The sequence below is a fragment of the Sciurus carolinensis genome, chromosome 8 (assembly GCF_902686445.1).
Source record: "Sciurus carolinensis chromosome 8, mSciCar1.2, whole genome shotgun sequence".
Classification (NCBI taxonomy): domain Eukaryota; kingdom Metazoa; phylum Chordata; class Mammalia; order Rodentia; family Sciuridae; genus Sciurus; species Sciurus carolinensis.
The window spans coordinates 143,844,613-143,869,241 of NC_062220.1; the positions used below are offsets into that span (position 1 = coordinate 143,844,613).

The 24,629-nt window shown below is 64.6% G+C and overlaps 2 protein-coding genes across 10 annotated transcripts in view; one reads left to right on the forward strand and one right to left on the reverse strand.

The window, feature by feature from the left end:
• Nucleotides 1-209: 209 nt before the first annotated feature.
• Slc8b1 (solute carrier family 8 member B1) lies at nt 210-21,970 on the forward strand. Of its 8 annotated transcripts, XM_047560415.1 has the most exons (20): nt 210-515; nt 631-830; nt 1,821-1,920; nt 2,145-2,376; nt 9,077-9,229; nt 9,305-9,357; nt 9,480-9,537; nt 9,641-9,746; nt 9,818-9,985; nt 10,581-10,688; nt 11,869-11,928; nt 12,107-12,237; nt 13,660-13,801; nt 15,225-15,450; nt 15,655-15,776; nt 16,167-16,364; nt 17,269-17,422; nt 17,993-18,073; nt 19,164-19,231; nt 20,912-21,970. In XM_047560415.1, the coding sequence occupies exons 4-20, from the start codon at nt 2,233-2,235 to the stop codon at nt 21,076-21,078; spliced, it is 2,139 nt and encodes a 712-aa protein (XP_047416371.1). In that variant the 5' UTR covers nt 210-515; nt 631-830; nt 1,821-1,920; nt 2,145-2,232; the 3' UTR covers nt 21,079-21,970. The 8 variants fall into 8 exon arrangements, with proteins under 8 accessions (XP_047416371.1, XP_047416370.1, XP_047416373.1 ...); XM_047560414.1 differs by lacking the exon at nt 1,821-1,920; XM_047560417.1 differs by lacking the exon at nt 1,821-1,920 and having other exon boundaries at nt 16,200-16,364.
• The window catches only part of Tpcn1 (two pore segment channel 1), a 54,063-nt gene continuing 51,364 nt past the window's right edge, over nt 21,931-24,629 (reverse strand). For both annotated transcript variants that reach the window (XM_047560413.1, XM_047560412.1), the window contains exon 28: nt 21,931-23,888. In XM_047560413.1, the coding sequence (XP_047416369.1) occupies nt 23,769-23,888 (120 nt within the window). In that variant the 3' untranslated portion in view covers nt 21,931-23,768. The remainder of the gene's footprint in view (nt 23,889-24,629) is intronic.

Below are 24,629 nucleotides of genomic sequence, written 5' to 3' on the forward strand. Positions count from 1 at the left end.
CCTCTTGTTGCCTTTACTCTTCAGCTTTGACCCGGGCTTCTGCTTTCCCGGTGAACGCAGGAGCCACAGGCTAGGGACAGAAGGGAGAGTGGAGAGCCGGATCAGACACGGCGGCAGCCTGTACCTTTAAGGGCCTGGGCGGGGCGAGTTGGAGGGGCGTGTCCTGGGCGGAGCCTGGAGGGCGTGGCGAACAGGGTCAGCGCCCGGCCGGCCCGGCTCAGCTTCGGGCGGGGCTCCCGAGGAAGGGCGGGCGGCGCGGGCCATCGAGGGACCCCGGAGGCCGCGAGGCCCGGCGGGGAGGAGGCTCGGAGTCTGCGGGTCCCAGGCCCGGCCCGAGGTGGGAGGAGCCTCCCGCGGGCGGACCCGGCACCCCAACTTCCAACTTCTCAACGCGCGTCGGGATTGGAAACGCGCGCCCGACGTCCCAAGGGCTCGCGCCCCGAAAGCGCAGCCCAGTCCCGGCCCCAGCCCTTCCCACCCGCGCTCGACCCGGTACCCGCTGCAGCAGGTGCTCAGTACGTGCTTATTGTGGAACTGGATAAAGGAAATCGGCGGCGGGTGGAGACGACAGACAGGCGGGTCCTCGTGCGCTGGGGATACCAGGGGCCAGCATTTGTGTCCATTTTACAGACGAGGCATCAGAGGCCGCGAGAGACGTGACCTCCCCAAGGCTGCACGGATAGGAAGCGGCGGACACCGAACTGCCAGGCGGGAGTGTTTTTCCGCTCCAGGTCGCTGCCAGGTGGAGGGACTCCAACCCCACCTGGAGTCGTTCAGGAGGACACGCGCGGGACTGGACAGGCCGGAAAGCCTCATCTTCTGGTCAACAGGTGAGGAAACTGCGGGACAGGAGCCCTGCGCCCGCAGGTCCCCTTCTCTTCCTCTGGGGCCTCCTCCTCCTCCTCCCCACACTGAGCCGCCCAGACGTTGAGAAACATCTGTTCAAAGAGTCACCAAGAAAAAAACGGCGACAAAACCCCACAAAGATGTTATGGACGTTGTTTTTCCTGATGGCAAAATTAAAACGTGCTCATCTAGGACGTGTGGACCTAGTTTTTCTCCCAGTTTAATTTCCTGAAGGAAAAATGAAGCCTTTATCTGTCCCCCTGGTGTTGAGGGGAGAGGCAGAAGCCAGCATCCTGCCCCTGGCCACTGCCAGCAGGCTGGGTGGCTTTGAGCAATTGACTTCCCTCTGGACCTCCGTTTCCTCACCAGAGGAGCTGTTGACTTTGTGGCCGGCCACCCTGCTATGTGACCTTGGGCAGGCTGCAAATTCCTCTGAGCCCCAGTCTCCCAGAGCAGCAAGGTGGCGGCATCTCTGGCGTTGCCCTGAGGACTGGATGAGAGAGCTGTGACCCTGAGCAGGGAACAGGCCCGGCTTCACCACACGGAGTCTCAGTTTGCTCATTTGTAAAATGGGAATGATAATGGTGTCCCTGGGCATTGGGATTGAATGGGGTGTTCCGGTCTGGGGCTTAGCTCTCTTGTTTTTGGAACTGGGGATTGAACCCAGGGGCACTTTATCCCTGAGCAGCATTCCAGCGCTTTTTCTTTATTTTTCAAGAGTCTTGCTAAGCTGCAGAGGCTGGCCTCAAACCTGCAGTCCTCCTGCCTCAGCCTCCTGAGTGGCTGGGATTCGCCCAGTGCTCCTGGCTCTTAATAAACAAAATGACAGCTTTGCTTAACAGGCTACGGGGTGCGATGCCTGGCCTCTCAGCCTGGCAGCCACAGGCCGAGTCCACCCAAGAAGAATGTGCGCCTTGATTCTGAGGGATTTCCGGCTCCTGACCACTGCCGCTTCCCATATTTTTCTCACTCAGCTGGCTGCAGAGACGTGTCTCTGGATTGTCCGAAGCCCCTTCCATCCCTGGTGTTCTGGTCTCGGCCCTGATCTTCTGGGGCCAGGGGTGTGTGTGTCGGGTGAGGGGCCAGTTCTGGTGGAGACTCCCTGGGTGCTGAGGAAGGCCGTGTGACCTGCGTGCCACATGGGCAGGGCCCGCCTCCTCTAACTGAGCTTCTGCACTGTGGTTGGGGAGGGGAGGGAGGGAGGGAGGCAGCACCTTGGCTGAGAAGGTCTGGGCCCCTCCTGCTGTGTCCTGGGATCTTCAGTGACGCTGTCCCCTCCTGTCACTCCCTCCCCACAGGCTGCTGGAGAGCCTGCCATTTGGAACTGACCTCCTACAAAAGAGGAAGTGGAGGGGGCTGAGGCGCTGTGGAGTCGATGGCCAGCAGATGGCTGGGGCTCACGGGGTGCTGAGGCGGCTCTCTGTGCTCCTGATGGTGGAGACGGTGTCGGGGGCCTGGGGCCCCTCCACGGGGACCCACACCAGCCCCCCATTTCCGGGCTCAGCTGTGAACCAGACCCCCGTGGCAGATGTGAGTATCCCGGCAGGAAGCTGGGGTGGGCCGGGGCACGTGCGTTCAGTTAGCGGATGTGTTTTATGGCTGGACACAATGGCGCACGCCTGTCATCCCAGCTGCTCGGGAGGCCAAGGCAGGAGGATCGCAAGTTCAAAGCCAGCCTCAGCCACTTAGCAAGCCCCTGTCTCAAAATAAAAAGTAAAGGGCTGGGGACGTGGCTCCGCGGTCAAGCAGCCCTGGGTTCAATCCCAGGACCAGTGAGGAGCATCTGCCGAGGGCCAGGCACGGAGCCGAGCCTGGGCGATCACAGGGACAGACAAAATCCCTGCCACCCTGCCCGTCAGGCTGCTCGTGGAGACAGGCGGAAGTGGCCCTGCAGCTTTCGGGTGGTGCAAGAGAGGAGGTTCAGGGGAGGGTGCCAGCGTGTCCAGGGACTTCAGGTTGGGTGGTCACGGACTGCTTCTGTGAGGAAGTGACCTTCGAGCCCAGCCCCGAACGGAGAGGGAACATCTGGAGGAAGAACGCAGGGCAAGAGGAACAGGCCATGCAGAGGCCCCGCGGTGGAGCAGGCTGGGCGAGTGCCTGGATCAGCAGGGCCAGGGTGGCTGGAACAGCGTGAGCAAGGGGAAGAGTGTTAAGAGGACTCAGAGGCAGTAGCGGCCAAATTATGGAAGGCCTCGTGACTGAAACTGGGGAGGGGAATTGCTTTGTGACCGTTGGTAGCCACTGGAGGGCTTTGTTAAAATCCAGTTTATTTGCTCAAGGGACCTCTGGTTGCTGTGGAGAGAACGGGGTTGAGAGGGGGGAGTGGGCGGGAGGGAGATGGGTGGGGAAGCTCGAGTCATCCAGGGGCACAAGGGTGGGTGTGAGGGACAGGGACCAAGTGGAAGCACAGACAGCGGGACCTCCTGGGGACCTGCTGGAGGGCAGAGTGGGGAGAGAGAGAGACAGAGAGAGAGAGACAGAGAGAGAGGGGGAGAGACAGAGAGAGGGAGGCAGAAAAAAAGAGAGGGAGGAAGAGAGAAGGAAGGAAAGAGGGAGAGGGAGAGAGAGAGGGAGGGAGAGGGAGGGAGAGGGAGGGAGAGGGAGGGAGAGAGGGAGGGGGAGGGAGGGGAAGGGGTCACCAGTGGTCCCGCTTCCGCCTCGTCACCTAAGGGTCAGGTGGTGCCATGGACTTGGACGGGAGCCCCTGGGGAGCCACACGTGTCCTGGGGATGGAGGCGAGAGCCCCCGGGGCCAGCTGGGCCCAGAGACGCCGACAGGGACCCTGTGCCACTCCACTCTGGCGTCCACGGGAGAGGAGGGGCCGCAGCAGATCCCACGGCAGATGAGGTCCGGGGCTGCTCGCCATGGCCCCTGGGGTCCCCTCCAGCGGGGCCGAGAGGGCGTGGCCCCCGTGCTAAGGCCTCGCGCCTCGGTGCCCCGACTCCCAGCCGTCAAACGCAATCACGCCCATTTCACAGACGGGAAAGTGGTTTGTGGTTATGAAATTGACGGCCGCCTCTGGGGCGGGGAAAGGGCTGGTCCCTGGCAGACGTGGGCTGTCACAGGGTCACGTGGAGCCACGGGAGGCTTTGGAGCACAGGAGGGAGGGATGGGTCCCGACTTTCCCCAGAGTCCCGCTGGCTGCTGTGGGAGGGTGGCCTGGGGCAGAGGCGGGGGCGGGAAAGCGCAGGCCCAGCAAGCTGGTGAGGGGGTGGCAGTGGCCTTGGGCAGGAGTCTGACTTGACTGGGGACTTGGGGGAACAATAGGATGTGCCCAGCCACCCGTGCCCTCGTCCCCAGCAGCCTGGGGACGGTCTGGTCTTGGACCACCAGCGTCTCTGGGAAAAGAGGAGGCGTGGGGGGAACTTGCTGAGGACCGATCGGACGAGGGGTCAGGTGGCCCGAATGCTGCCCGTTTGGGGTGACCCTGGAGGTCTGAGGGGCCGCGACGGAAGGTCATGTTTCCGTAGGGAATTGTGGCTGATTTCACTGAGCACCGGCTACATGCCAGGCGATTTCTCCGCACGTGGGTTCTTTCGTTTGCCCCCTGACTTCAGGGGTCACCGCCTGTGGGTCAGATCCAGTCCCCTGCTGACTTTTATGTGACCCTGGAGCTAAAAACGGCTTTTCCGTTTTTCAGTGGCTCCTGACACGTGACTTTCACGGGCTGTGCCAACGCGAGTGTCCGTGACCCCGTTGCCGTGGGAACACGGCCACTCACCACTCACACGAGCTCGCGACCCCACGCTCCCTGTCCTGACTGCATTTGCAGGAGGAGGGACCTTGGCTCCTGGGACGTTCGGGGAGGACAGCTTATGAAAGCCCAGGCGCTGGCTGACTAATTAGAGAAGTTGTGAAGTGTCCCCTCAGCCACCGGCACCTTAATTTTCTGGCTCTTCGGGGACCAGGCTGGACTCGGCCGCCTGCATTCCCACGTGGACCTAAAGCGAGGGCAGAGAGCACAGAAGGACACGTGGCCACCTGCTCTGGCCACTGTACCGGTAAAGGAACCAAAGCCCAGGGACGTCAGGGGCACAGCGAGCTGCGGAGCTGGGTCTCCCACCCGGGCCTCCCACTCTGAGCTGTTGATCCTGTCGCCTCACCTGCCGTGCAGAAGAGCTGACGGCCCTGGGGACAAAGTCAGCGCACCGCGGTTCCAGGCAGGTCTGGTTGTAGAGGTGTCCGTCATCGGCCAGGCCCTGAGGCCTCGGGTGTGCAGCCCTGCCCTGTCCACCCTGACCCTAACCTGGTGTCCCCTGGGTCCCCTGAGGCTGAGGCAGAGACCCAGGAAGAGGATGGGAAGGGAGGGAGGAGGCTGGGAAGTCTCCCAGCCCGACTCAGAGCGGCGCCAACCGAACTCAGCCTGGGGAGCGAGCGGCCTTCACGGCCAGCCGGAGCAGGCACGCCCTCCTGGAGGCCCAGTGTGGAGGCCCAGGTTTGCTAGCACATTCCGCTGTCAGCAACACGATGGTAGCATCTCCCTGCGTCCCGCCTGGCTGCCCCTGAGGACAGGAGACATGGAGGAGAGAGGGCAGGACGTGGGGTCAGAGCAGCTATTCCCCAGCAGTTCCGGCTGGTGACCTGTGGCCGAGCGGAGTCTGAGTCCTTGGGCCAAAGGCCTTGCCTCTCTGTGCCTCAGATTCTCACCTGTGATGCGGAAGTGATCGTACCAACATCTCGGGTTTCTTTCTTTTTTCTTGTGGTACTGGGAATTGGGTCCAGGAAAGTTCCTCCACTGAGCTACATCCCCAGCCCTTTTTTTTATTTGTTTTGAGACATGGTCTCACAAAGCTACCCAGGCTGGCCTTGAACTTGTGATCCTCCTGCCTCAGCCTCCTGAGTCTCTGGGTTTTCAGGTCTGTGCCACTGTGCCCTGTTACCTCTCAGGTTTCTTATAAAGACGGAGAGAGCAGGCACAGTGGTGTAGACCCATCATCTCAAAGACTCAGGAGGCCGAGGCAGGAGGATCCCAAGTTGGAGGTCAGCCTTGGCAATTTAGCAAGACCCTGTCTCAAAACAAAACATAAATAGGCTGGGAATGTGGCTCAGTGGTAAAGCACCCTGGGTTCAAATCCCAGTACTGGGAGGAAAAGAAAAAGGTAGAAATTAGAAGCTTCGGGCTGAGGGTGAGGCTCAGTGAAGGACCTGCTTAGCCTCAGGCCCCAGTTGGGTTCCCAGCCCCTCCCCCAGATGACTGCGCAAGTGATGATCCTGCCCGCTATTCACTGAGCACCTGCTCCGGTGTCACCGTGCCATCGCTCAGAGGAGGCAGCCTCATTTCTTTGCGAGGAAGGACTGAATCAGTCTAGAAGGATTCCGAGGAGGATTCCCACCCGGTCTCATCCCAGGGGGCTCAGCGTGGGAAGCGTAGGCTGCCCCAGGATCACTGCCGCCGCGGTTCTTCCCAGGGCAGGAAGTGATCCGGGCAGCCGCCTGCTTCCCTGGACTCCCCCCTGGGTCCTCCTGTGGGCTGAGTGGGACCCTCTCCTGCCGGAAACCCCCGTGTGACCCCATCTCCCTGGGAGGTTCCTGGGCCCGGCAGAGCCAGGGGTCTGGGCTTGGGGCGAGGTGAAACCCTCCCCCCGTAAGACAGAGGCTGGCCTTACTTTTCGGTCAATCTGGGGCCAGGGTGGGCTGGGGAGCGAGGGGCTCTGGCATTTTCCCGGGTGCTGGGGGTGCTGGGGGTGCCCAGGGCTGCCCCCGTGCTCTGGGCCGCAGTCCAGCCTCACCTGCGTTTTCCTGCTGGGAACAATGGGCGCAGACTTTCCATTCCGGACCAGAGGGTAAAAATTTCCCGTCTGGTGGCCACATGACCTGTGCAGCCGCCCTCTGCTGTTTGGGGCAGATGGATGTGAGGGGCGTGGCAGTGCCCAGTAAACACTGAGGGACGTGGACTTTTGACCTTTGGTTCATTTCACCTGTTATTAAAAAAAAAAAGTTTTTTTCTTTGGCGGTGCTGGGGATCAAACCCAGGGGCGCTCTACCACTGAGCCACATCCCAATCATGTTTATTTTATTTTGAGACAGTCTCGCTAAGTTGCTGAGGCTGGCCTTGAACTTGCGATCCTCCTGCCTCAGCCTCCCGAGTCTCTGGGATCACAGGTGTGCCCCACCTTGCTCAACTACTTTTCTGTCTCTGTGAATTTGATGAAGTGGAATCAGCAGTATGTGTTTTTGTGACTGGCTTACTTTAACACAATGACCTCGAGGTTCATCCCTGTTGTGGCAGGTGTCAGAAGTGCCCGTGTGTTTTCAGGCTTGTGTGAAGTACCCATGTGGCTGATGTGCTTGTTCACTGATGGACACTTTTTTTGGGTACCAGGGATTGAACTCAAGGGCACTCAACCACTGGGCCACCTCCCAGCCCTATTTTGTATTTTATTTAGAGACAGGGTCTCGCTGAGTTGCTTAGGGCCTCGCTTTTGCTGAGGCTGGCTTTGAACTCACGATCCTCCTGCCTCAGCCTCCCGAGCTGCTGGGATGACAGGCGTGGGCCACCGTGCCCAGCTCACTGATGGACACTTAAGTTGCTTCCAAACCTTTGGGCCGTTGCAAATAATGCTGCTCTGGGCTGGCTTCTACGAAACACCCCGTGGAGACTGTGCAGTCAGTTCTTCTGACTGTGCACCCAGGAGAGCCGCGGGCCATTTTCTCAGGGAACTGCAGACTGCTTGCCCCGCAGCCCACTTTACCTGCCTGATAACGGTGTCTGGGAGTCCGGCTCCTCCTCGTCTCCGTCCCTGTTGGGTTTTGTTTCCGTGGTGATGAGGATGGAGCCCAGGGCCCCTCTCCACCCCACTGGCATGTGGAAATCCTGGAAATCTCGCCTCGCTCTGGGTTGCTTCTAGAGGGCCCCAGACGAGGACGGGCTGCGACTCAGCACTTTCACTTCTAGAATTCTCTCCGACAGCATATCCTCACGTGTGCTTGGACCGTCACATGCAAGGGAGTTGACGGTCAAGGATGTTGGAAAATGAGTCGCCCCACGTGCCCAGCAGGAGGGAGGAGCCCCTTGCTTGGTATCACTGTGGTGGGAAACGTGCCTCAGTTACCACAGACGGCAGTGAGCTGGGGCCAGCGATGGCGAGACCCAGCGGCTCAGAGCTGGCGCGCGGCGCACGCTGTCATCCCAGCCGCTCGGGAGGCGGAGGCAGGAGGATTGCAAGTTTGAGGCCAGCCTCAGCCACGTAGTGAGACTTTGTCTCAAAATAAATGAAACATGGGTTGGGGGGTGGCTCGGTGGTAGAGCACTGGCCTGGCATGTGCAGGGCCCTGGATTCAATTTTCAGCTCTGGGGAAAAAACAAAGAAGCAAAAACAGTACTGCAGGCCTCCAGCTGCAGGGACCGCAGTCTGCCTCAGTCTCCTCATCTGTGTAATGGGCCTCCCGACTGCACCTTCTTCAAGGATTGTTGTGCAGACTGATTGAAATGCATTTTATTTATTTTATTTTATTTTTATTGTTTTCGTGCAGTGCTGGGGATTGAACCCAAGGCCTACCCCCGAGCTACAGCCTCAGCCCTCTCTTACTTTGACAGAGGGCCCCACTGAGTTGCCCAGGCTGGCCTTGAACTCTCGATCCTCCTGCCTCAGCTTCCCGAGTAGCTGGGCAAAGTCCGTTTGCAACTCGCAGCGCTGTGCCTGGCCTATGGAAGTCACTCCGTGTGTCTCATTTGTCCATAAACACCTGACGTAGCTGCTCACTGAGCAAATTACAGAAAGGAGAGTTAGAAGGAAGGAACTCATCTCTGCAAAGCAAACTGATGGCTAGGGTGTGCGTGCAGACGTACAGAACTGAGAGACGTGTGTAGGGATGTGCCCCAAGTGGACTGCGGTGGGATCGCTGGGAAGAGGGGAGAGATTCTGGGGACCCGGATGAGAAGGAGGAGCTCAGAAACCTCGAATGGGCTGTGGCTGGACGACAGGGCACCCGCCCAGCATGCACAGACCCCGTTCAACCCCCAGCACTGCAGAAAAACAGCAAAGAGTGTCTTTTTAAAAACTTGTATCGTTTCCTTTGGAAACAAATACGTTTGCCTGAATTATTTGCATTAATTTCAAACACAAGTTTATCTTTAGAAACAAAAGCCTGCAGTTGGCAGCTGAGGCCCTGAGAGACTGGGGAGCGGCTGCGGGGTGCCTTCCCGGCTCAGGCCTGAGGGGCTCGGGAGCGGCTGCGTGGTGCCTTCCCGGCTCAGGTGGGCTCTCTCCCTGGCGCCCGCCCCCTGCAGTGTCATCTCGTGAGTGGCCTGAACGCCTCCGAGCGCTGTGACTTCGTCAGGACCAACCCCGACTGCCGCAGCCCCGGGGGCTACCTGGACTACCTGGACGGCCTCTTCTGCCACTTCCCCCCTGGCCTGCTGCCTCTGGCCGTCACCCTCTACGTGAGTCCCGGGCGGGCGGCTGGTGAGGGCGGCGGTCGTGGAGGGGCCGGGCTCCACCTCCGCTCTCCCCACCAGGCGTCCTGGCTGCTCTACCTGTTTCTGATTCTGGGAGTCACTGCGTCCAAGTTGTGAGTCTGGCCTGGGTTCGCCCGCAGTGTGGCCGAGAGGCCGGCGCCGGGGCCGGGCGGCGGGGCAGGCCCTGGGGAGGGGCGGGCCGGCCAGGTGGAAAGGGACCCTGTCTGCCCTCCAGCTTCTGCCCCAACCTGTGGGCCATCTCCGCCACCCTCAAGCTGTCCCACAACGTGGCAGTATCCTTGGCTGCGGCTGCGGACACCCGGCGGGAGGGACGGAAGGAGGGAGGCCGGGCGGCGGCCGCAGGAAAGGCCCGCGTGGACCTTGACGCTCTCCTATGGCGTCACCTTCCTGGCCTTCGGGAACGGCGCCCCGGACATCTTCAGCGCCCTGGTGGCTTTCTCGGACCCTCGCACGGCCGGCCTGGCCATCGGGGCTCTGTTTGGTGAGCGTGGCCCTGGCGGGGCGAGGGCGGCGGGGGCGGCGGGGGCTGAGCTCTGGCCTGCCGTCCCCTAGGCGCGGGCGTGCTGGTCACCACGGTGGTGGCCGGGGGCATCGCCGTCCTGCACCCCTTCCTGGCTGCCTCCAGGCCCTTCCTCAGGGACATCGCCTTCTACATGGTGGCCGTGTTCCTGACCTTCACTGCGCTCTACCTGGGCAGGGTCACGCTGGCGTGGGCCCTGGGTGAGCAGGCGCCGTCCCGGGTGGTGGCCGGGAGGCCCGGGGACAGAGGGAAACGGGAGGCTGGCCCGCGGGGTGGAGGGTGGACTTGATTTCCAAGGGACGGAGCCCTGTGGAGCCGGCTTGGGCAAATGGGACTAAATGGCTCCAGTGGCCCGCGGGGCAGGCCGGAGTGGCCGTTGGGAGTGTCCGCGATCCCCGCTCCCAGCGAGGGGCACAGCCGTGTCCTGGCTGCAGACGCGCCCTCCAGACGGCTCCGGTGGCCAGTCAGGGGACCCAGGGACCCGCAGCCTGCGAGCTGCCCCCCCACCCTGGGGCCTGGAGCTGGTGCCACCAGGACGGGGTCAGGTTCACGGCCCCTGAGACTGGCGCCCAGCAGGGAGGACGCAGGGCCGGCGCCCCCGACCCTGTCCTGCCGCTGACTTCCCGTGGCCCCTGGGGCTGGACACAGGGTGTGCAGGGCGCATCCTCCGCTCTGGGCCGGGCCTTCCTTCCCCAGCTGCCCGCTGAGGCCCACAGGGAGGGAGGACGGGCCAGTGAGGCGAGGGGGCCGGGCTCGGGGAGATGGGGACAGGGCTGAGCGTCCCCTCGCGTGCAGGCTACCTGGGCTTGTACCTCTTCTACGTGGTCACCGTCGTCCTCTGCACCTGGATCTACCGGTGGCAGCGGAGAAAATCCCTGGTCTGCTCCCTGCCAGGGACACCAGGTGAGTCCCCAGGAGAGGACCAGGGGGACGGGAGCCTCGTGCCCTTCAGGGCCACCCGTGTCCCTTGGGGCCGTGGCCCCTCTCCTCCCGCCAGGGCCCCTCGCTGTGCGGGCTCGGTTCCCGGAGCCTCCTGGGCTGTCCGGGTGCCCTGGTCCCCGCCATGCCAGCGCCGTCCTCCTGGGAACGTCACCACCCACGTGCCCGGGTGCCCCACGCTGCCCTCGGGTAGAATCCAGACACAGCCGTGTACCCAAGTCCAGGCACACGCATGCAGCACGCAGCCCACACGCAGACGCGCGGACCCACAGCGCCCGTGCAGACAGACGCGCGGCTCGCCCGTGCCTCGCAAGCTCCCGGGCGCTGGGGTCCCGGGCGGACTCAGGGCCCACGCCCTGCCGGGGCCCAGGACTGCAGAGGCCTTAGACCCAGACCCCAGAGGCTGCTCCTACCCCAGTGCCAGAGTGACAGCGGGAGCCCGGGACTGTCCTGTTGTCCTCTCGTGTCTGTGAGCTGCCAGGGACGGGACGCCGCTGGCACAGAGCAGGTGCTGGCAGCTCCTCCTGCAGGAAGTCTGCCGAGATTGCTTCCTCCTCTCTCCCCTCGGCCACCCGAGCCCAGCAGGTGTCGCCCTGGCTTCCTTAGACCCAACCCAGCGCACCGGGCTGGGCGCCGAGGGGAGAGGAGGCGGGAGAGGGGACTCAGGGCCAGACCGCAGCTCGAGCTGCATCTTCCTTCCGGGCTGCTCTCCACGTGCCAGGCCCGGAAGAGTCCAGAAGGCTCTTGAGAGAAGTTCCAGACTGGTTGAGAAAACAGCCTGGGTTCCCTACGCTCCAGAAAGCGGGACTGAGGTCGCTGATGTCCGCGTGTGTCCCGGAAGGGCCGTGGTAGGCGTAGTGCCAGTGGCCTGTCCTCGCACGGGCAGTCTTGGGGGTGAGGCGCCCTGGCCGTGGAATAATCCGGAGCAGGCCCGAGACACTGAGGGGCCCGCGGCAGAGGCGGCTGAGCTCAGTGGCTCCGTGTGCACCCGGCAGGCGTGGGGCCCTGGTCAGGCCCCAGCACCAAGCGAGAAAGAGGCAGGGCCTGACCCTCGCGCCCTTCGGACGCCCGGCCGGTGTCCTCCCAGCGTGAGCCGGGGCCCGGATCTCCGGCCCGGCTCTGGTAAGCGCCCTGCCTCCCGCAGAGCTGCTGTCTGACTCGGAGGAGGACCCCGTGTCCTCCGGCACCAACAGCTGTGACTTCGGTGAGCCAGCGCCCTGGCCCAGCCTGGGGGTGGGCAGCTGGTGGAGACGGGGCCGTGGGCATCTGTGCCAGGCTGGGCCACCCTCGGCCAGCCATGGGGAGGACGGGGGGACGGAGGGGACAGGGCCTCCTGGAGGCAGAGCCGGCCGCGGCCACTCCTGCCCTGCCTCACGATGCAGGCGACGAGTTCCGGCCGCTGCTGGACCAGGAGGAGAGCACAGCTCGCGCCCTGGCCCGCGCCCTGAACCCCCTGGACTGCAGGACCTGGAGAAGCAAGCCCGCGTCCTGGAGGGCCCTCAAGCTGTTCAAGGTGCCTGGGGACAGGGGCAGCACGGTGGTCCCACCTCGCTGCAGCCTGGGGGTGGCCCCGGGCCTGCTGAGACCAGACGGGGAGACCAGGTCACGGAGCCCGGCCAGCAGCATGACCTGGGCACTGTCCTCCATGGAAGGAGCGCACCTGCCTGGGGACAGAGAGGAGGGGACCCAGGTGAGGCCCAGGCTGGGCAGGCGTGGTGCCTCGCAGCCCGTGAGCTCCTGGAGGTAACCAGGCAGCCTAGCGGGTGTTTTAGGCCGCTCCGTTCCGGGGGCAGGTGGTGAGCTCTCGCTGTGCCCACGGCGGCTCCAGGTGCATCAAGACGACGGGCCAGTCACCGTGCTCCCGAGCCTCGGTTCCCTCCCCTGTGAATGGGCATGACGATGGCGTGCCTTTCCTCTGCAGAGGGTGTAGCAGCAAGTTACTGCCACGCTGACGCTGCGTAACAAGCAGCCCGCAAATCTCACCCGCTTGCAGTGACGCTATTTTCTGTCCTCATGGGCTGTAGGTGGACAAGGGCAATTGCTCCAGACTGTCTGGGGTCAGGTCAGCCCTGGGGCTCATTCTGGGGCCAGGGGGCACCCGGGGCGTGTCCTTTCCTCGGTGGGAGAGGTCAAGACAAGCTGTGCCAGCACAGCCTCTGCTCAGCCACTCTGGCCCCAGCGGGTGTGTGCGGAGGGCCGGGTGCAGGGCCTGGAGTGGAGCGGGCACCCCGTGTCCGTCACTAGCTCAGAGATGGCCAGGCACCCAGGGTGCGGGGACAGCCAGAGCTGGTCGGTGTCCCCCCTGTGTGGCTTTCAAGGAGCTCCTTGCCCTCTCTGGGCCTGTTTCTGCATCACGTGGGGTTCCTACCCTGTGCTGCTTGTCAGGATCAGCACTTGAGGAGCTTCGCTAGGGTGAATGACAGCCCTGAAGACGTCCAGGTCTAGTCCCCAGAGCCCGTGGGTGTGCTGCCTGACAGGACAGAGGGCCTGGTGGGCGTGACCAGGGCCTGGAGATGGGGAGCCTCTCTGGACTTCCTGGGCAGGCCCAGTGGGATCACAGGGTCCTCGGCAGGAGAGAGGAGGCAGAAGGCGCACGTCAGAGGACCTAAGAGGGTTGCGATGGTGTGAGACCAGAGCTCGGGAGGCAGGGGGTCTGTGGAAGCTGGAGAGGGAGACGAATGGTCCCCTGGAGCTTCCAGAAGGAACACAGTCCTGCTGACCCCTGGGTCTTGGACCCTCTGCCTCAGAACTGCATGGGAATCTAGTTGGCCATCTTCACTTGCTCAGTGCGCCGCCATGGGAACTGCCCATGTCCAGCCAGCTGCCCCAAGGGTGCTTTTGCACGGGGTCATGTTCCAAGGCCGCTGAGCTCCATGTGTGGCTGGTGGGGACTCGGCCTCTCCACTGACACCGTCCTCCCTTGCCCCCTTGGCAGCTGCCCGTGGAGTTCCTGCTGCTCCTCACTGTGCCCGTCGTGGACCCGGACAAGGATGACCGGAACTGGAAGCGGCCCCTGAACTGCCTGCAGCTGGCCGTCAGCCCCCTGGTCCTGACCCTGACCCTGCAGTCCGGGGCCTGTGAGTGTCCCACCCCTGGGCCACCCCCCCATCCCAAGCCTTCTTCCCAGCCTGGGGGCAGCAGGATCCCCCTGTGCCCAGGCCGCCAGCAACCCCAGCCTGGACGTTTGTCCAGGGACCTTCAGCTGGTCCAGTCCTGCCGGCTGCACGTGGCGACTTGTCTGCCTGCCTCCCAAGCGAGGAGGGCTGGGCAGGCTCCGTGGCCAGAGCTCGGCGGCCAGTGGGAGGCCCCAGGTGCCAGTCAGTCACGAGGAACATTCGTCATCTCAAGTCGCATTTCAGATTTGGGCTCCTCGAGATCCGGGCCTCGAAGGCCAGGCTGACCAGTGCCGAGAAGGGGGCCCAGGGCCGACGGGTCCAAATGCCCTGCCCAGTGCCCTCCCTCGCCCAGGGCGACCAGGCTGGGCTGGGGTCTGTCCTGGCCTGTGTCACCTGCTGGTCCCGGAGCTCTGGAGGTCCCCGCCTGGCCCCGAGCAGCCGTATCCGTTCTGCCTGGCTCAGGCCCAGGAGGCTCCTAGGCTGGTCAGACATCCGCTAACTCGCCCTCCAGATTCCTTCCTGTTGTCTAACTTTAGTGTCTCATGCTGCCCGTTCCCCTCCATTATCCTCCTAGGAGGCTAGGAGGGGAGGACATGAGGTGACCCTGGAGCCTCTGTCCACCTTGGCTCCAGCTGAGCGGGGCGCCCTGCCCTGGCCAGGGACTGACTTTGTGCTCTGGTGGCAGCTGGGGATCGGACCCGGGTGCGGGCAGCTGGGCTGCACCACCGAGCGCACTGGCCCTCCCTGGCCCTCACAGGCCGCTCCGCCGCTGCCTCCTTAGTCCCCACCATGGACGCCTCTTTCGTAAAGACCATTTACCGAGGAGGAAGCCACATCCTGTGTCAGCAGGAAATCGGCCTCGTGTCTGGAGAATTCATGGTCCTGCAGAAGCAAAGGCAGTGGACCGAAGCGCCTGGTTGGGTCCCCCCGCCGGCTCTGGGCCGCTGGCCCACTTCCTTTGTCCAGTCGGGCCTCGCGGCGCTGGGAGACAGGGCGGCGGGGAGCGGAGCGGGGGCCTCGCGAGAGGCCGTTCCTCCTGGGCGCTCCGTCCGCCCTCCTGTGCCCATGCAGCCAGTGGTGGCCGGTCCCACGGGCAAAGGCCAGCTCTGAGGTGCCGCTTCCCAGTGCCACGGCCTCTCCTCTGGTGCCTCGCGGGGAGCCCGTCCCTGGCCCTGGCTGGAGGCCCTCCCGGCCTCACCTTGGCTCCTCCCTCTTCGGGGGCCTCACCCGAGCCCCGCTGCCCCTCACTCCCTGGCCCCCCGTCCTGGCCACCCTCTCCCAACCCCCGCACGGGCTCAGCCAGGTGGCCCCGGGCCGAAGCAGCACCAGCAGACACTGGCCAATGACCCCTGTCAATCACCTGTCGCATCCTTTGTGAATTTAGCCCCTCTCTGTTCCTACGCCCCCTGGACGTGCGGGCGGAGAGCTAGACTCCAGGCAGGACCAGAAGGTCTGGAAGCGCGTGTTCCTTTGGGACCAGCGCTGCCTCCCTGCGGTGAAGGACGGGCAGTGTGCAGGATTCTGGCGTGTTCTTCCCGCGGGAAGGGAGCCCCCTTTAGTGCTCTAACACGCGGGCTCCGGAACGTCCGCCGGCTGATGGGAGGGCAGAGGTGGGGCTGGGCGCCGACCGAGGCTCCGCTGGCGAGCGCGGGCGGATCAGCGGCGCCTGCAGGAGGCGGGCAGGGCGGGTGGGGGCGGCGGCCAGGTCTGGCCAGGCGGTTGGGTTCTTGACCAGCTTGGGGGCAGGGCCGGGCCCGTGGCATCAGCCAGGTGCCCGGGGCCTGCGGGGGTCCCAGCGCTGCTCTCGCCCGCAGATGGCGCCTACCAGATAGGCGGCCTCGTGCCGGTCTGGGCCGTGGTGGTGATCGCCGGCACAGCCACGGCTTCCGTCACCTTCTTCGCCACCACCAACGGGCGGCCCCCCAGGCTCCACTGGGTAAGACTCGGGGTCCCCGGCTGGGCGAGGGGCGCTGTGGTCTCTGGGGCAGACGGTGGCCAGCTGGTGTCCCCAGCAGTTGGCCAGCGACCACTTTCCCCCGTGACGGGAACGCGGGCTTCTGTTCCTGTTCAGGGTACTCGGTGGCAGGGGCTCTGGTTTAGGAGGAGCGGTTCCCGTGCTGCACAGTCCCCCGCCAGCCGCCATGGGGTCCGTGTGTCCCTGGGGCGGGGCAGCCGTGGCCGCGGTCAGTTCCGGACGTCTGCGCCCCAGGGGGAACGCTGAGCCCCACAGAGTGGCGCGTCCCCCCGCCTCTGGCACCCAGGGCGCGCCGGGCGCGGAGTCGCCTCCCCTGGCCGCGTCCGTGGACACGCGTGTCTCGTGCCGCAGCGTGTGCTCTGATCGCGCGCTGTCCCTGGGCAGCCGGGGTGCCTGCTTCGTCCCCCTCCATCCTGCGAACATGCCAGTCTGTGTCCGTCCACCGCTGCCGCGCGCATGGGTCTCTTCCGCTTCCTGCCTGTCGTGAGAGCGAGGCCGTCAGCCTCGGGTGGGAGCTTCCGTGCGGACGCTCGCTTGCCTTTCCTCCGGGTGCGTTGCTGGGTGGCGTTGCCGGGGCAATGGCAGCTGTGTTTGGTTCTTGAGGACCTGCCCGTCTGTCCCCGGACTGTCGAGGAAGCACCTGCGTCCAGGACGAGGCCCGGGCTGGGATGGTGGCCTCTGCAGGCGCCCCTTCCATTCTTCCCAGTCTGCGGGCCGCCTAGGATCCTTAGGCAGTTTGTCCAGGGCCAGACTGGGTGTAGCTTGGCGTAGAGTGCCTGCCTAGCACGCGGGAGGCCCCGGGATCGATCCCCAGCGCCAGAAAAAAATTACTTAAAATTTTTCGTCTTTTATATTCATTGATAAAAATGTGGCCTTTTTTTCTGGTCCTGGGGGTGGACCCAGGGCCTCGCGCTTGCTAGACAAGTGCTCTACGATCGAGACGGGGCCTGGCTACGTCGCCCGGGCTGGCCTCCAGCTTGCCATCCTCCTGCCTCAGCCTCCCAAGTGGCTGGGATCACAGGTGTGCACCGCCGCGCCCGGCTGCTGCCGGTTTTGTCCTGGCGCAGCCTGTGATGTGGACACACCTTGAACACTTCCCTGGAAGGGAAAGGAGACCGTTGCGGAGGACGCAGATTGTACTGCTCCGCTCACGCTGTGTCCACGACGGCAGATCCACAGACAGGACGCAGACCAGCGTGGGGTGGGGCTGGGCAGGGGGTGGGCGGGGTGGGCTTGAGGGTGATGGGTGGCATTCGATGGACGCTGCGAACACTTTCCCCCAAACGGCGAGGGGCTAACGGGTGAGCCCTGCCCCGCGGGGCACGGGCCGCGTTTGTGACCTCCCTCTGCCCTGGACTCCCGGGGGCGGCTCTGTTGTCCACAGATGAGGAGCCAGGGCCGTGTCCCTGTCGGGGCCGGCCTTGGTCCCAGCGGGATGCCGTCTCCTCCGCAGCTCTTTGCTTTCCTGGGCTTCCTGACCAGCGCCCTGTGGATCAACGTGGCTGCCACGGAGGTGGTGAACATCCTGAGGTCCCTGGGTGTGGTCTTCCGGCTGAGCAACACGGTCCTGGGGCTCACGCTGCTGGCCTGGGGGAACAGCATCGGAGGTGATCGGCGGGCTGGGTCCTGGGGAGAGCACAGGCCCGCCATGGTTCCTCACTGCCCCGGTCAGAGCTGCATATGGTCAGGGTGTCCGTCTCCAGCACGTGCACGGTGCCAGAGATGTTTTGGAGTGACCGACCTTGGGCATTGGGGTGAGGTGGCCTGAACTGCCAATGCGCCTCTTCCCCAGTCTCTGAAGCCTGGACACTTGGTGGCTTCTTGGAGTTCAGGCAGGACATGGTGCCCACTGAAGCCAACCATGCTTAGTATAGCTACAGCAGCCAGGTACGGTTGCCCAGGTTATGCACTGCATCGGAGCACCCAGCGGCCTAAACTCTGGGCCTCCTCACTTAGCTCTCTGGGCAGCGTTCCCTAATTCACGGAGGGGTGCAGTGTGCGCCAGCCGCAGGTGGGCTCGCGTGAGTCACTGGTGGCGGCACGTCGTCCCACACCCGAGGCAGTCCCGCTGGGAGGCTGGGGCGGGAAGAACGCAGGAGAGACCTGTCGGGACGCCGGGGCCCTGTGTCTGCTGACTGCGTGGCCACCTGCCGCTCAAGACCCCCGTTTCCCTGCAGACGCCTTCGCAGACTTCACGCTGGCCCGCCAGGGTTACCCGCGGATGGCCTTCTCGGCCTGTTTCGGGGGCATCATCTTCAGTATCCTTCAGGGGCTGTGCTGGGCTGGCGCTGGGTGGGAGCCCTGAGGGCACGGGTGGCCCTGTGCCCCGCTGGGACTGTGGTGTGGCTGCTGGCGCCCCAGCTCCCTGCCGTGGCTCTGTGGGCTGGTGGGCCCGTGGTTTCCCTGCAGAGCGGGAGTGAGTTTGGGCCGCGCAGCCTCCCCGGGCCTCGCCCTGCCGTGCAGCCCCGGGCCCGGCTCCGTTCAGTAAAAGCTGGTGGTGAAGCAGGTGGCCAGCTCGGGCCCAGGGCTGCCCTTCTCAAGCCTGGTCCTCCTGGGAAGACTGGCTCTCCTCCCGGCTGCCCTTCTTCCTGGCGGGTGCTGGGGAGCAAACCCAGCCTGTGCGCCAGGCGAGCCTCTGCCGCTGGCCTTGCTCCAGCCCGGGAGCCTTGAGCTCAGCTAGTCCTGGTCTGGTCCCAGTGCCACCAGGTGCCAGGCGTGGCCTGCCTGCTCGGTCCCCGCCCGCTGCCCTCTGCCCTCGGGGGTCTCTTTACCCGCCCCTGGGGTGGGGCTGGCGGGGCAGCGGGGTGGTGCAGCGCTGCCCAGTCCGCGTGAGGCCTGGGCTCGATCCCAGCGCCACCAGAGGGGTGGCATTTGGACTGAAGGTGGAGGTCATGGCAGAGCGGCCGGGCAGTGCCAGCCCCTGGCGGGGACGAGGGCGTGTGCACAGCGCACAGCGCGTCAGGGGTGCCCGGCCGGGCAGGGCCCAGGGGCTGGGTTTAGTGGGGACCTCTCCTGGCCTGCCAGGCGGGGTGGGGAGGAGGTCCCGAGCAATCCCGGAGATGGCTCCACCCACGTGGCCTCCTGGGTTCCCCAGGGCACTGTGGGCAGCGGCCCAGCTCGCCTGAGCTCCCTGGCCCCATCTGTGGGCGCTCACGGTGCCGAGCACTTCTGAGCCCTCATTCGGTCCCCGAGGACTGAGTGCGAAACCCGCTCAGGGTCACCCTCTTCCAGGCACTAACTAGAGCCCGGCCCTTCCCATGGGGGCTTGCGGATGTGGGCAGTGGGCATAGGTGACCAGGCTAGGCTCATTCTGGCCACTGCCCGTGGAGCTTCCTGAGCCGGGTGCAGACATGCTGGTGGGCGTGGGGCTGGGCTGCCTGCTGCAGATCGCCCGGAGCCACGCCCCGGAGGTGGAGGTGAGTGGGCAGGGAGGTGACAGGCAGGGAGGAGGCGCCCCACGAGGGGCGGGGACGTCCACACCTCAGAAACTTCCACCTCCCGGGAAGAGGCCCGTCTGAACTCCTGACAAATCTGATTTGGGAATATTTTGCATGAGTTGAAAAACGCGTGCTCCTTGCAAGTCGACCAAGCAGCTAAGATTCAGAGCAGGAGAGGCAGGTGCCCGCGCGGCCCGGGCCCCTGCCCCCTCATGTCCAGGTCCATCACCAAAGTCCCTTGCTGTGTGACTTTGCGTGAGGTAGGACATCTCTGTGCCTCAGCTTCCCTACCTGTAAAATGGGGTGGGTGACCCCCCCCAGGCTTCCTGAATGGGGTAAGATCCCAGTGCTGCCCGCGGGAAGGTTGAAAAGGTACAGGGACGGTGGGGGTCCTCGCAAGTCCCTCAGGATTTCCTGGGGCGTGAGACCTGACCTCCTGAGCAGGGGTCTAGGAATCTGCATGGGGCGCTGGGCACTGGCCGGGACCTGTGCATGCTAAGCGCAAGCTCTGCCCTGGCCACCCTGCGGCCCGGAAGCCGCGTCTTCTCCCCGCCCCCGGCGCAGATGCAGGACATTCCAAGGTTTCTGGAGAAACTGTCCTACGGAGGGCGGGGCCTCCAGCACGGGCCAGGCGGGGGCAGAAAGCACGGTGAGGCGGGAGCCTCCTGCGGCAGGCCGTCCACGTTCTAGAAGAGCAGGGCCCGAGGGGAGCCGCCGGACGGTGAGGCCCGGGCCAGCGGAACCCCGCGGGCAGATCCGCCCCAGCTGCCACCGACTGGGCTCCGGGGACTTGCAATCAGGCCACCAGGAAGAGCTGAGGGCGGGTGGCCTGGGGCTGGTTTCAAGCCCCTCGGGGAAGCACTGGGAAGGCAGGAGGCCGTGGCTGGTGGAGGCGGAGTCACCCACCGAGTCACTGAAAGCCATGGCTCCTGCAGACCCCGCTGCCGATGGCCTTCAGTGGCCTTCATGCTGCCACCCGCCGGCCAGCAGCTGGGAGGCTGGAAACCTTGCTCTGCGCGTGCTCACGCGTGTTCACGTTCTTCGCAGACTTAAGAGGTCCCTTTTCACTGTGGGTTCTAAGCAGTGGCTTCTGGCCCCGCACCCCTTTCTTGTGTGTGTGCGTAAGTCACACGGGACGAGAGACATCAAGCTAGGCAGTGTCCACAGTGACCGCCAGGTGAAAACAAGCTGCTCTTTTAAAAGGGTTTTGATTATTTGTTTTGCGGATTGAACCCAGGGCCTGGCGTCCTAGGCGAGCAGGCTCTTTTGAGACACGGTCTTGCTACGTTGCCCAGGCTGGCCGTGAGCTTGCCGTCCTCCAGCCTCAGCCTCCCGAGTAGCCAGCATTACCAGCGAGATGGACTCTCGCTACGTGGCAGGCTCAGAGCCTTCGCCTCCTCACCTGCAAAACACAGTCGATCAGCACCCACCAGAAAGGACTGCGGTCGGGTCAAAGCCGCCGGGGCTTGCGTCCCTTCCTCCGCTGCTTCTGGGGTCGCGTCTGGGTGCTGGGGTGGGCTCTGCCCTCCCACAGGGAGGCCCAGGCGCTGCCGGCGGCCAGACCCTGGTGGATGGACCTTGGGTGCTGGCTGAGACGTGGCTGCGGGCGGCAGCGGGGGCGGGACGCGTGCTGACCAGGCTCCCCCCTTCTCCCCGCAGCTGGAGCCGGGCGGACTGCTGGTGTGGGTGCTGGCCAGCGCCCTGGGCCTCAGCCTGGTCCTCTCCCTGGTCTCGGTCCCCCTGCAGTGTTTCCAGCTCGGCAGAGTCTACGGCTTGGGCCTGCTGCTCTTCTACCTGAGCTTCCTGGTGGTGGCCTTGCTCACTGAGTTTGGAGTGATTCACTTGAGCAGTACATGACCAAAGCCGCCTTTGGTGTGAGGGTGGCACCCTGGGGCCCCCTGCAGCCTCCTGCTGGGACCGGAGTGGGCAGCTCCGCGGTGGCGCTTGCTGCCAGAGCAGACCAGCCGAGTCCCGTCGCTGGCCCTCTGGGGAACGGCTTTGCTGAGGCCTGAGCCAGGCAGAAGCTGGACCTCCTGTGTGACCCCAGCGGCCCCATGAGAAAGAAGGGCCGGGCCCGGGCGGAGGAGGTGGCACCTCTTCTTCAGGGTCAAAGAACCAATGGCTCAGGTGAGGGCTGGTGAGCCTGGCCAGCAAGGTGGCCCGTGGGTCGTGCCCGAGTCCAGCTTTCCAGCGCCCAGGTCATGAACGCCAGAAGAACCAGGTGACCTCACCTAACACGGCGGCTGGGCCCAGAGGCTCCACCACCTGCCGGCCGCCATGGAGGGCTCTAGACCTGGGAACCAGGGCTCCCGCTGCCCACCAGGACTCCCGCTCGGGGCCTGGGCCCTTCCCAGCGGAGTGGCCCGGGGCCTCCTCGCTGTGGCGGCGAACCTGCCTTTCCAGGGAGCGGCTTGTTTGCCTGCCGGCTTCCGCTGTTCGCGAAGAGACTCTGCTGTCCTTTTTTCAAATTAAACAAGAAACCGCCCAGGGTTGAGATTCCAGTGTTTCCTGAAGCAGCACGCGCAGGCGCACCTGTTCCTCCACGCGGCAGCTGGGACTGGTTGATGCCCCGCTCCTTGGCAAGACGGCTGGGGCGAGGGGCGTCCGCAAGGGCCCGGAGGGACCTCTGCCCTCTCCCCTGCCCGCAGAAACCGGAAGTCACCAGGCAGCAGCCCGTTTACAAAGCAGAGGCTCTTTTATTAATATGCCAGAAATCCAGAGACGCAGTGGTTTCTAGGTAACAAATCGCCGACGTACAAAACCAGGCGCCACCCGCCGTCCCTACAAAATGATTGTCTGCGTGGTGTGGAGTAAGGCTGCGGGGAGAAGCCAGGAGGGCCCGGCGGTGGCCTCCCCAAGTGCCACCGCCTCGCTGGGGAGGGTGCACAGTGCCGTTGCCACCCCGCCAGGCTGTGACCTGGCCGGCGGCAGGTGCCACCCAGTCTCCTTCGGCTGCGATGGCGAGGAAGGCACCTGAGCTACGGAGTCCCAGGGCACTCAGGGTTCACAGCTTGGCTGGCAGCTGTCCCCTGCTCAGCGGGCAAGCTTGAGGGTCAGCTTGATGGGACCACAGGTGGCCCTGTGGGGACAAGTGTCCTGGTCCGGGTGAGGGCACCGCCACCCAACAGCGCATCTTGCATGTCTGGGCGACGGACAGGGTCAGGCCCCGCCCGTCCTGAACCGGCCTCCTTCTTGGGGCCCCGGCTCCCCTGGTGACCTCCCAAGCCTGCAGCCCCTGGGGTAGAGGAAGGGACTAAGTGAGCCCTGGACACTCAGGTAGAGCCCCCTGCCCTCTAGAAGCTGCCCTCCCCCTGCTTCCAGAATGCCCATTCTAATACACAAAGGCTAAAAGGCACCCAGTTGTGCAAATTAAGTTCCTTCCCTGGAGAGAAGGGTGTGGCCCGGGCCCCCTGCTGAGCCCCTGCATGGCCAATGGCCTCTGAAGGTGACGAGGGCAGCGTGGTCTCCTGACTACCCCTGGGAACCCTGGTTCTCAAGGACTCCCCAAAGGGCTGTGCTTCAAAAGTGAGGCCACCCGCTCCTCGGGCGGCAGGGGGGCTGCTACCGGGCAGCGTGGCCCTGGGGTGGGGCAGCACTGCTCCCTGGGATCAGGCTCTGCGGCTCCCGTCTGTCCACCCGCTGCCCAGGCCACAGGAGGCGGAGGTGTCTGGAGAGCCAGGCTGGCGCCTGCTCCCTGGCCTTCCACCCTCCCTGCCAGCAGAGCTGGACAGAGCCCCTCGCTCTGACCCTGCTCTGCCTCCTCGGTCACCCAACCTCTCTCGGACACCCCGGGAACGCCAGGGCCACGGGGAATCCGGCTAAGGAGCACTGCCCGAACTCCTGCACCAACCGACGTCAGGCCAAGCGCCTCTGGCCCCAGAGCACGGATGCAGGCTGTGAGGGACCCGCTGTCCACAGCGCAGGCTGCCCTTGCAGACGTCCTTTACCTGAACAAGTGAATCGCAAGGACAGGGACGGCAGAAGGCCCTTCAGGAGCTGGCCTGCACCTGAGGGCTGCCCTCAGGCGCAACCGCGGCCCTCCCTGGCTCTCCTCGTCCTGGGCACGGGTCCCCCCAGAGGGGACGTGGCATCGCTAGGGAAACACCACCCCGGCACTTGGGTTCCTTCCTTCCTAAGTGGTTTTGTCCCTAAAGCCGACACAGGTGCTTGCGACAGGGCCGTGGGGAGTCAGTGGGGACGCGGGCGGGGACAGGGGCCTGCCTGCCACAGGCCAGCCCTGCAGAGGTGGCAGGCTCGAGTCGAGGGGTCTTCTTGTGAAGGGGCTTCTGTAGCTCCCCGCGGCCGAGCCGGGTCGTGACTGATGCCCTCTACGAGCCGGCGCCGGTGCTAAGGGAGCCAGGCGGGTGGCTGCCCGCGAGCCAGCTTGTCCTCCGTCTTCCCCATGTAGATGTGTGCACGAGTCGGACAGCGCGTCCCCACAACGCCCCGCCGCGCGTGCGTAGTAGGTAGTACTGTGGTGTCATTGCATAGAAGAAGGCGGCTTTGCGGGCTGGGGCTAGGTGACGGTCTGGGAGCGCTGGCGGCTGCCTGGGGGCGGTGGGGTGGAGGGGACGGTGACGCTGCCCGGCTGCTGCCGCAGTTTCTCCTGCTCCCGGGCGTGCTCCTCATACCACTCCTGGAGACACAGGGGCGCTGAGGCTGCCCTCCCGCCACCGCGCGCCCCTGCCCCAGCCCTGCCCCAGCCCAGGGGCAGCCAAGTGCGCGGACAGCGGGGCTCAGCTGCCGGCCCACCCCGGGCTGAACCTCCGCCTGCCCGGCGCGTGCGGGCTCTGGGATGCCACCTGCCCCGAGGGGGCGGTGCAGCCTCTCTCTGTGCACAGAGGTGGGCGCCCTGCTGGTGACATGCCTGGCACAGCCACCACCCAGGTCCCTGCAGGCACAGGGCTCACCCGTGACCTGCGCACAGCATCTTTGGTGTTCACCAGGGGAGCCCCCCTTACCCCTCTGGAGCCTGGCAGAAGGGCGTCCCCATTTTATACCCGAGAAGGCCCGGGGTCAGACGCTGTGCCAAGCTGAGGTCTCTTCTAACTGCCATGACGCTACCGCCACCCTCCAAAGGGGTGGGAGGCCTTCTGGAGAAGCAGCTTGGCCCCCGGGTCAATTTTTTGGGAACTGGGGCATTTGGGTAGTGAAGGGGTTAAAGAGTCACCCACGGTTTTAGAAGAACAGAGCCACAGGCTTTGGGAGCTGGCAGAGTACTCGGGGGCCTCTGTGGTGGCCTCTCCACAGAAGGGAGACAGGCTGCAGGGGCAGAGGACTGGCGGCCTCTCTCGGAAGGGCACCACACCTGCTCCTGAGCACCTGTCCCCACTGCGCAGTGACCCCTGTCACAAACGGAACGGAATCCAGAACTGGG